The sequence below is a fragment of the Amphibalanus amphitrite genome, unplaced genomic scaffold (assembly GCF_019059575.1).
Source record: "Amphibalanus amphitrite isolate SeventyFive unplaced genomic scaffold, NRLGWU_Aamphi_draft 000018F_arrow, whole genome shotgun sequence".
Taxonomy (NCBI): domain Eukaryota; kingdom Metazoa; phylum Arthropoda; class Thecostraca; order Balanomorpha; family Balanidae; genus Amphibalanus; species Amphibalanus amphitrite.
The window spans coordinates 1,065,995-1,077,322 of NW_024881514.1; the positions used below are offsets into that span (position 1 = coordinate 1,065,995).

The 11,328-nt window shown below is 48.2% G+C and overlaps 1 protein-coding gene across 1 annotated transcript; it reads left to right on the top strand.

Moving 5' to 3' along the window:
- The first annotated feature begins 7,945 nt into the window (after window positions 1-7,945).
- On the top strand, window positions 7,946-9,070 carry LOC122388573 (procathepsin L-like). The gene has a single exon (XM_043379763.1). It carries the CDS (start codon window positions 8,010-8,012, stop codon window positions 8,979-8,981), a length of 972 nt encoding a protein of 323 aa, XP_043235698.1. The 5' UTR covers window positions 7,946-8,009; the 3' UTR covers window positions 8,982-9,070.
- Window positions 9,071-11,328: the final 2,258 nt, after the last annotated feature.

An 11,328-nucleotide genomic window follows, 5' to 3' on the forward strand; every position in this document is an offset into this window, starting at 1 on the left:
ATTATAAGTCAATGGGGAAAAATGAAAACTGCTATTTTGGCGCCGGGAACGATCTCCAACTATCTCAAGCACACAGAATCGTGATTTGATGCACTCCTTGCAAGGTTAGATGCGTCACTTTTGCAATGTTGACCTTGCGTGACGTCATTTATGACGTCATCAAGGTCATATTAGTTTTTCGTCAATAACTCTTGATCAAATTGAGCTAGCGAGTCGGGAAAGCCACCATTGGACTCAGGAAGACCTGCCGAATCGAATGATATGCGACTTGACCTCTTTCGACCAGCTTCGTGACCTGGGGGTGCTGACCTGACCTTGACCTGAGGTCAACACCCCAAGTTGACCTGACCCGGACAAAAAGTATATCATTCGACGCGCCTGGGCGAGGCGAACACGATGCTGCCAAAATCGGCGCTCTGCGGCCGTTTTTTGCGAAGTTATTCACCAAAAACTGAACCGTACCTTGGGGCACTTGACCTGACCTCAGAGGTCACCGGTTGACCTAGGACCTTAAAATCGGGTACCAATCTCTGCGTCTCGTAACGGCGCACACGCTCGTTTTTTCCGCGACGCGCTAGCTCCACCAGGGGCGAAACGGCGAGGGGGGGTCGTACCCGCCCCCCCCCCCCCTCGGCCGGCGCGTATGTAGAAAACCAATAGGTCCGGCGAGGGTTAAGACCCAGAGGGCGTTACAATGATAACTATGCTGCGCAGTAGTAATTACAGCTGATTAGGACACCAAACTAGGCATTTTGCTCTGCTGACATTGACGCGAACTTTCGAGATCTCCCTTCTCATTCGCATAAAAGCTTTATACGTCCGAGTTAAAAAGTTTCGCTGAAGTGTGCAATATTCACAGCAGCCAGAATTCGTTTCGTTTCAGTAAAAAAAAAAGAAAGAAAAAACAACAAGCAATTAGTTCAGCGTAGGTCACTGCGTGCTTCCAAGCCTATTTTCTCGTGGATAACACCCACTGATTGACTTGGTCACTGTAAATGGATTGCAGAGGTGTTAAAAAATAGTAAACGCTCACCCACCGCCCAAACACCTCACCCACCACCCATCATCACATCCAGCCATTCCAACGACACAAGCCACGTACCGCACTGCAAGGCCGCAAAGTCAAAACACGCACCTCCACAGCCACACGTCATCACCACCCGACCATCCCACCACGGCAGCACGCCGGCCTTATTCCGATTGCTGACGACCGGCCGGCGGAAAGGTCCCGATTTGAAGTCGGCCGGCGGCCGCCGGATGAAAACAGCCGCCGTCCGCCGCCTGTTACGGCGCTCAGCGAGGCATGCTTTACTCACGGCCGACTGCCCGGGGGGCGGTCAGTTGCCACGCCGCGCCGCGCCGCCGCCGGCGACTGGAACAGAGGTCAAGGATGGCGAGCCCGTCCGACGCGATCAGCAGCCGATACCATTTCGACGGTATATTCCGAACTATTTGGGTTTAATTCACCCCACGATAGACTTCTGGGACGGCAGAGGGTGCTGTATCTTAGCTTTATCGCTAAATGCAAGCCGTAAACTTGCATATAACAGCATAAACTTGTCCTTATTTGAACCGACAGCAAAGCTGAGCGATTTACGTGAATAAATTAGTTAGCTTATCACAATTACGAGCATCAAATGATGTGCGTTATTTGCTGTCATACAAAGTTTACATCAAAAGTTAAAATCCACCGTAATTACTTAGCCGACGTCAGGCTTTAGGAACATGTCTATGTGGCAAAAAAGGCATGTTGGTCCGCTTGGTCGTCATGCAGGACGCACTGAAAAGGCCCATATCAGGTCCTTTTGCTTGTTTTCAGTCCGTCTACACATGGTGGTAAAATTATCTAACACTGAAATCAAGATAGGTACTCCTGTAGTATAGGTCCAGTCAGGATTTAAATCGAGGTTGTTAGGAATAACCAAACTTAACAGGAAACAGCATTTAAGCTCTCGACAATATGCGTATGCCCGGTCATGGTAGTCACGAGCAGCCTGCAGTGACCCCCGTTGACCGGGTCCGGGTCGATCGAGGCAATCATGAAGCATTATGGGGATCTAGTGCACATTACAGACAACAATAGGCCGGTGAAAGAACGAACATCAAATCATGAACGCAATAGCAAAATACCATGCGGTATGCATGCAATTCCACATAATGAGCCTGCGATGTCTTTATTGGTAATTAGAGCACGGCTATTCCATGCGAACTAAACAAACGTACACGCCAAATGTGTTTTATGTAGGGGAAGTTGGGGCAATGCCGGAGTTGGGGCAAAGCCGAAATTCGAGATATTTCTAAAACCGTACGACATGGATGCCACGTCTCAGTGATGCTCTGAAGCTTAAGTGACTACAATTATCGCATGTTTGTTACGAGTCGTCATTTGGAATACTTCGGCTGTGAGGGCGCAAAAAGCGTTTTCAAGGTACGTTTCCCTTGAACTACATGCGCCTTTGAAGCTGCATTTCTTACTCATTATGCTACCGTTTGTCTGGCCAATTCGGTCAAGTAATCTTCAGCATGTCTTTGCATAAGTGTGCTGCCTATTTGAAATTTATACAGCACGTTTAAAAGTTATGGGCCTGCAAATGAAAGTATGGCTGGCTGGGGTAATGCCGAAAACGTGCAATTACGCACGTTAAAGCACGCTACGTGGACTTTACTGAGCTGTAGAATAGCAACGCGTATTTTTAGTCAAACAAATTACACTTGCAGCCGGCACAACGGCCTGTTACCTATAAGGAATGATTTACCTGGCATTTTCTTATTATATCACACAATTATAACTTCCAGTGTGCACCAAGCGTCCTCAAGCTCTTAAAACGCGTGTCAGCTTTGATGAATTTTGGATAAAGTTTGAGATAAATTGGCAAAACATCAATGTCGGCATTCCTCGTAGATCATTTATCCCATTTTCGGCTTTCCCCGCAGTCCGGGCAACGCCGAAAAAGTCAGTTCTTTGATATTTTTAGTTTTTTGCGCTTAACGGTATGCGAATTCATCAAATGCGCCTGGTGTGTTTGAAAGACAAAAGACTGGCCTCTCGAATGACGCCAACAAGAATAGCTTATGTTGTCTACCTTGCGTGCTACGGGCGTCAGAAAAAAAGTATTCGGCGTTCCCCCAACTTCCCCTATATAAGGGAGGTTTCATTTATTTTTCCTCCAGAAACAATGACATAGTGGACAATAATTAATCACGACGTTATCTATCACATATAAAACAAAGCAGTACTTTATTTTCAGGGGACAGGCGAGCAGAGGCGGATCCAGGAAAACTCCAAGGGGAGGCTCATTAATCGAAGTATGTATCCAAAATTAAGAACACAATTATTTCGGCCACATAATTTTAGTGGTGCCACATTTTCAGTTTTTGTTTTGTTTTTTTTTATATTATTTTACTTTTGGTCAGTGTCTTAAGCGGTGGTGACCCTGGCAGGCCTGTGGTGCCCCTTACAGGCCTGTGGTGCCCCTGCAAGGACTGTGGTGCCCCTGGGCCCTGACAAGCCTGAGGTGCCCCTGGCGGGCCTGCGGTGCCCCTGCTACGCCATTGGTGCTCCTGGGCCCTGACAGGACTGCAGTGTCCCCGACAAACCTGAAGTGACCCCGACAGGCCCGTAGTGCCCCTGAGAGGCCCAAGGTGCCGCTGGCAGGCCTCTGGTGCCCCTGGCAGGTCTGTGGTGCCCCTGATAGACCTGTGATGCTCTTGCTGGGCCGATGGTGCTTCTGACAGGCCTTTGGTGCCCATGACAGGCCCGTGGTGCCCTTGCTAAGCCTGTGGTGCCCCTGGCAGGCCTGTGGTGCCTTCGGGCCCCAGGGGGAAGTCATGACCCATGTGACCCCCCTCTCTCGGATCCGCCACTGCAGGCGAGAGAGAATGGATGGGTCATACATGGCTTCCACAGAACGTGACGCTGCCGCCCCGGGGCCAGAGGAAGAAGCATAGCCTCCCGTGTCGCTCTATAGATGACGCTCCACACAGTGACCAGAATCACAAGATGATAGTATGCGATAAACGTGAGCTTGAAGCGATATGGAGATTTATTTCCTGCGTGTGATGATATGATACGGGAAGGGAGATTTCGGGAAAGCAGGATCCGTAAAGAAAATTGTTATTATTATTTTTAATAAATTTAGTCCCAACCTTTTGAATGGAAGGATTCACAAAGGGAGCCCCGCCAAGCGAAGCTTGTTGCGTTGACCCTGCCCGCTAGCCTCCGATCGTGCAATTCCGGTTCTATGGCAGAATTTGGAGTCCAAGGTTTAACGTGCGCACATAGCCGCGCACGGCCATTATCAGTATTCTATCAACTATCAAGCGTAGGTATGTGATTCCTCGCTCGATGAAAACGGGTGTCTTTTTTACTTTCCTTAAGGTGCCTAATTTTTATGTGCAATAGTGTGGTCCCCATGATCGACGTATCGAGGGTCAACTTTTTATGTAGCACTCTATTTCGCGCTCCAGATATTCCGCTTTGTAGGCTCTAATATAACGCCGTCTCCATAGGTCTTGCCGATCGAATGGTAGGGCCAGGATTTATGAAACTGACCTCACGCTAAGAGCGAGTCCTTATCTCCGTAATTTAACCCGGCAGTTGCTGGGGTATTTCGCCACCCACCGTTTGCTGGGGGGGGGGGCGTTAAACGCCCCCAGCCGATAACTCGAGAACCAATAGGCGCAGCGAAACGCACGAGGCGGCAAACGAAAGAGCGCGACGAGACGCTTCAGATGAGTACTTTAAAGTTGAGTTTTGAGGTCACAGGTCGGGTCAAGGTCAGGTCAAACAACTGAAATCGGCCTTTCAGTAGCATGGACTTCAGGACTTCGCAATGGGCGCCTCTCGTCATAAACTCTGTCAAAATGGTGCACAATCCATCGTATAAGGCCTACAAGAGTGTCAGCTCCATGTAGGGGTCAGTCAAGCATAGGTCAGGGTCAAGGTCAGGTCAACCGGGTAGGCACATATCCCCGAAAATCAAAACTGATATTCGCAGCCCGTGACACATGTTTTATGGGTAATTTGGGGCGTAGAACACGATTGTGACATTCATTCTATCATATGTGTACGTGTTTGGCTAAAAAAGTTTAATTTAAGAAATGCATATAGGTATCATAGTCGTGAAGTAGTCACGAGAAATTGTCAAGATTCAGTTCAAGATTTTGGAAAATGCGGAACGATAATCAATAATCGAAGATAGCCATTTGATTGTTCATGGTATTGGCAGTCTAATGGCGTTTACGGCATGTCTGTATGTCTATTCTGTGATTTTATATGATTTTTTGAACATACGCCGTTTTTGGTCGAAAATTCAAAAATCATGACGTCACTAAAACCTCGATATCTCAAAAATTTTCCGACCGATTTTTTTGAAACTTTGTCACAATAAACTTCAATCAATTCCCTACAGGTACCCAAAATTTGGCGCGCCTGCGGCGCGCCGTTTTTATGCTATGGCCCAGCGAAAGAAGTGAGGGCGTTTAACCCCCCTCCCAGCAACTCGCGGGTTAACAATAAAAATGGCTAAAATGATAGCAAAAAAAATATTAGGGATAAAATTAAAATGTAGTTTGCTGTGAGCCAGCGAAGTCAGTGGGAAGGGGCGACTTTCTAAATGTTTTTAGCACTATTTTGACGGATGAGTTTAAATTCAAGCAATCAACATGCCACCCCGTGCATCACACACCAGCCGCTCCCATGTACCCATGGTCACCTCAGACTCAGACGCCAGAGCCGCAGGATGACTGGCGCTTCTGATCAGGCGCCGGATGGCTACGTCAGGTGGCTGCGCTCCCACTGCAGCGCGCAGGCTGCGAGGGAGGGGCAGATAGCAGCGCCAAGGTGAACACATGCCCAGCCAGATTTCGTCCCATGCGAGAAAACAGCTGCGCGGTCTTTTTTTTGCTTGTTCATATCTCTGGCGCAAGTTTCGGTGTGCGGAAAATTACGCAGGCATAACACTACAACCATAAGCTAGGGGAAAGTGGGGTAAGACGATCAGGGTAGGTAAGACGGGCACCCCTTCTCCAGACCAAACCAATAGCGCTACGAGCGAGAAAAATTAGGACCAGAATTGCCTTTCCCACTACACACCACCATTGAAGTCTGGTGAATTTGTGTTCAGTCGATAATCTTTTATTTTAATTTCTTGCACGGTTTTGCAAAAATAGCTGCAGTTTATTTGTTGAATCAGGTCTAAGTCTCATCTTCTGGCAAATGGAAGTAAAATGCCTAAAAACGGTTTTCACTCAGTTTCCCGTTTCTATGATGTTTCTACCCGGCCGAAAAATGGCTCCAAAGTTAAGGTGCCCGTCTTACCCCACTTTCCCCTACTTAGTTAGGTACATAGCATCACACAATTATGCTACTTACACCACCAAAGTGCTGCCTTTGATTAACATTTGAATAACAAAACATGATGGGTAGCAGAGAAATGATCATACAAATTAAGTCGTAGTTTTTTGTGCATCAAGTGTGTGGATGATGACCACTTGCTTTGGTGGGCTAATACATAATCCCCAGGTATTTATATTTACAGTTACTTTCGAATCAAAGCAGCAAAGTAAAGAGGGTGTGATGGTGTGGAAGAACTATCAATTGAAATAAAGCATCGTAAACTTACCGAACATAGCGACATTTAATACATAGGTACAATAGATCATTGCTTTGTTAACCCTAGAACGCCTAGGGGGGGTTGTATCAACCCCCCCCCTGAGGTTTTTTCGAAGTGCACGCTAAACGGCTTGTCGTAGCGGGCTGAAATTTTCAATACCCTTTGGGGCAACCTTTGCGCATCTTTTGCCGAAAAAAATTGATCGGGTCATGTCAGGTCACGGAGTTATGACGTCATAAGAGGTACAGCCTCCGGCCGGATTTTCACAAACTGAGTGCCAACGCCCGAGGTTTCCTGCCGGTGGTACGGACATCGGTTGATGGATCGTGATGAAACTTCCCATGCATGTTGGGGCAAGTATTGGCTATCATATGGTATAAGAAATTTGACCGGGTCAGGTCAGGTCACGGAGCTATGACGTCACAAGAGGAACAGCGTCCGGTACTATTTTTGAAAAGCGCCCGAACCACTATTTTGCTAATTCTTGTCACCTCAGTGGGAATATGCAGCAATATTAGCTTCTATAGGGAGCAAATGGACCTCCCAAATCCAAAAATACAATCAGATTTCAAAAATTTAAATTTTGATTTTTCGAATTTCTGCCGCCGACTGTGACCTTGCCGACTTCCGGCGCTCCCAACGCGCCATTTTTAGAGCTAGGGAAACGAAATACATACCAAACGATAGAGAATTGATCAAGGAACACGATAGTGAAGGTTTCAAGTCGATATCTCCCACCGTTTTGCCGCAATCGCCGCCGAAAGTTGAAAAAAGTCTATTTTTCCGAAAATTTGACCTTTGACCGGTCAAAAGTAGGTCAAATGTTGACCTAGGACCAAAAAATATACCACCAATCGCGAGATCTCGTTGAGAGCAATCCGTTGGTTTTTTCCGCTAAGCTCTACGACCTTCAGTTTCGAAACGCCAGGGGGGGGTCGTAACAACCCCCCCCCCCCTGGTCGTTCGTGTTATGAGAAATAGCCTGGTCGTGCGAGGGTTAAACTGTTTACATTATTATTATATATACCTACATATTATATTAGTCTGATTACATTACACAGCAGTTCGCGGAAACTTTGGGGTCTGCACTGAGTAAGACAAGCATGGCAGGCCTCCAAACTATTTGTATAAGCCATCACCTATTAATATAGTTAACCTCTGCCCAGCCCTGCCCAGCCTGTCCGAAGAAATTAGTGCATCTACATACATACACCTGTATGTATAGATAAACGTATTACATACAGAATCAAACAGCAGATCTTTATCGGAATGTCATGTGGGGCGCATGCGCGGGCTGGCGAACTCGGCAGCAGATAATGGCGGCGTATAAGAGCGGGCACGGGCCCCGGAGGAGTATCTGCCGCGCGGGCGCCCCCGACCTCCCGAGCCGCCGCCATGAGACTGCTCGTGCTGGTTGCCCTTCTGGGCGCCGCTGCCGCCTTCGTCGACCGCGACGAGTGGAACAACTACAAGATCGCGTTCGGCAAGAAGTACCGCAACGCCATCGAGGAGCTGCACCGCATGCGGGTGTACGTTGACAACAAGGCGTTCGTGGAGCGGCACAACGCCGAGTTCGCCGCCGGCCGGCAGACGTTCACCGTGGCGCTGAACCGATTCGCCGACATGACTGAGGACGAGGTGAACGCGCTCTACAAGGGCGGCGCCGGCCAGACGAGCCGACCCCACGGCGTTCACCGGCCCTCCGGCCGCCAGGCACCGGTCAGCATGGACTGGCGCGACCAGGGCGTCGTCACCTACGTCAAGGACCAGGGCGCGTGCGGCTCGTGCTGGTCGTTCGCCGCCACCGGCGCGCTGGAGTCGGCCTGGGCGCTGGCCGGCCGCGGCCTGCAGGCTCTCAGCGAGCAGCAGCTGGTCGACTGTTCGACCGAAAACAGCGGGTGTAACGGCGGCATGGCCTACCGCGCCTACTCGTACGTGGAGGACGAGGGCGGCATCATGTCCGAGGAGGCGTACCCGTACACGGCCCGCGACGGCAGCTCGTGCCACGCCGACTCCAGCCAGTACGTGGCCTCCGTCACCAGCCACGTGAATGTGCCGTCCCATGGCTCGGCCACCATCCTGCGCGACGCCGTCGCCGACGTCGGCCCGATCGCCGTCTCCATCGACGCGTCGCGTCACTCGTTCAACCTGTACAGCGGCGGCGTGTACAACGACCCGAGCTGCAGCTCTTCCTCGCACAACCACGCCGTGCTGGTGGTCGGCTACGGCACCGAGAACGGACACGACTACTGGCTCGTCAAGAACTCGTGGGGTCCCGAGTGGGGCGACAGCGGCTACATCAAGATGACCCGCGACGACACCAACCAGTGCGCCATCGCCAGCATCCCCGTCTACCCGGTGGTTTAGTCGGTGACAGGGGCAGAAAAACATCGGTACTGCATTACGTAAAATGATGCACACATAGAAAAGCTGAGCATAAATACATTTTTACGCCACTACGTATCTCCAGTGTCTCAGCACCTGTATTCAGTTATTCAGTATTCATGCATACATAGGCGGATCGCCTTGGGCGGATCTAGAAAAGCAGTTTCGGTCTTAACCCCAAAAATGTTTTTTTTTTTCAAATTCCAAAGAAAGCTCAGATTTTGATTCTTTATGAATTGCTATACCCTTAAAAAAACTTTTTGAATAAAAGTTGCTTGTTTTTCTTTACATTCTTTTTGGACAAATCTTCACCGATTTTCAAAATATGCAAATTTTCATTCGATTTGCAATTTTTTTCGCACGCTGCGAAGTGGCATTTCCCCCCCCCCCCCTGTATCCGCAAACGCATGTTTGGTGAATAGACAAAAATGTTGATAGTTCACCTTTACGAATAAGAATGAGCAATCATTAACTTAAAAAATACACGTTGAATACCAACCCTGCTTTCAAGGACTCTTGGTATGGTACGAGTCAGACTGCGAATCCTTTCAACCCTCAGACATTTAATTAGCTACATGCAAGCTGGGGCTGACCAGACCAAGTTCTATGGCCAAACACTACCTATTTACCTAAACACTACTATTTGTCAACACTCTTCTATAGATTTAGACTAGATTTAAAGCCGCAGAATCACGCAACTTGAGCCGTGCTTATGAAACCGATACTTTATTAGTGGGTAATTAGTGGGCATCAAATGCCTGCACGTCGCAGCGCAGGAACCTGAAACTTCACGAAAGGAACAGAAGAAGAGCCAAAAAAGCACCATTGATCAGTCGAATAACGTCTTGGAAATAACAATCACGGCATCTTATCTGCAAAAGTAATTGGTTTAGCCTTCATGCAAGCTTCTTGCAAAAAGTCTGTGATTTCCTATTTAGGTTTGCTGTTTGCTGATAATAAAAAAGGTGTTTTAAGTAAGCCGAAAGATGCAAAGACAGCAGATGGGTGCACCTAAAATCTGCATTTTGTCCGAAGCCCTCGTTGCGCAGCTGGGTCGTCGGGTCAATGCAGCGGCTACGTTACAGCACCTTTCCCCACAGCCGCATCATGACTGGGATACAGCGGAGAGCACGGGAGCGGCGAGCCGGCGGGATAGGTCGTTCACCTCGACCGGACAAGGTCACGCGGCGCTCCGCTCCCGCGAGCAGCTCCCGGGTGCGGCCGGCGACCGGCGCGGCGGCCGTCTGCACGGATCCAGTCACTACACACCGCACAGTGCACACAGTCGGTCAGGGTGGAGCAAATGCACTGTAGGCCGGCAGCCTGAAAAAGCGCTAGAAATTCCCCCAAACTGACTGTCCGCAATATGAACAAAATAGGTATCATTTAATCCCAAATTGATCGAAGAATACGATTCCGATGCTAGTTTTGCCTTAAGGTCAAAATTGAGGTCGTCAGTTGTCACCAAACACAAGACAATTTAGACTCTCTATAGGCCACCACATTTACCGATTTTAATGATGAACTTTAGTGGTAATTTATTAGTTGACCAATCGTCGTTATGAACGAAATTTCCTGTCAGACTAGTTCAGGGCACTGTTGTTCACTGTGCCAACATCATTTTGACATATTGCATCGCTTTTCTGCAAGATAAGCTAGCTGTTTGCAAGCAGCTGCAAGACGTAATTTAAAATCGTATCCAATTTTTTAATTAGACTTTTATAAAAACGTTATTTCGAGCGGCTAAAAATGAACATTTTATACTAGCCTCTGATTACTCATCTTTTGTTCCATATAGGTGCTTTGCTGCTTTTCCCTGCTACTTTTCGAGATATGCGCCAGTAAACCACATGATGTAGGGGCAATTGTCACCTCGCCGCTCTACTGAAGGCCCGGCGCTCTTTAAAACGCTGGAAGTTGTGAAAAACAAACGCTTATAATCTAAATAAAATATATGTCCCTGAGCTCAGAATTGATCAACGCACACAATGCTGTCAACATTTCTGGGCCAAACTAAAAAAATTCAGTCATTATTAACCCCTAAACACAAGTCATTGATAATCAACAACAACTTGCTCTTTAGTTAGACTTTTTGAGAAATGTTATTTCGAGCCGCTAAAAATGGCCATGCCATACAAACCACCAATCATCTTTCTGTCATGCCCTACTCGCAATTTTTGCTAATGCCTGCTACTCTTCGAGGTCACGTGACCTCACCATTAAAAGTGAATGGGGAAATAAGGAAACTGTTGTTTTTGCGCATGGAATGATTTCAAACTATCTCAAGCACATGGAATCGTGATTTCGTGCACTCCTTGCAAGATCCGAT

Bases quoted from the DNA above. Each gene is read 5' to 3' on its own strand.
- LOC122388573 (XM_043379763.1), top strand. From the start codon at position 8,010: ATGAGACTGCTCGTGCTGGTTGCCCTTCTGGGCGCCGCTGCCGCCTTC.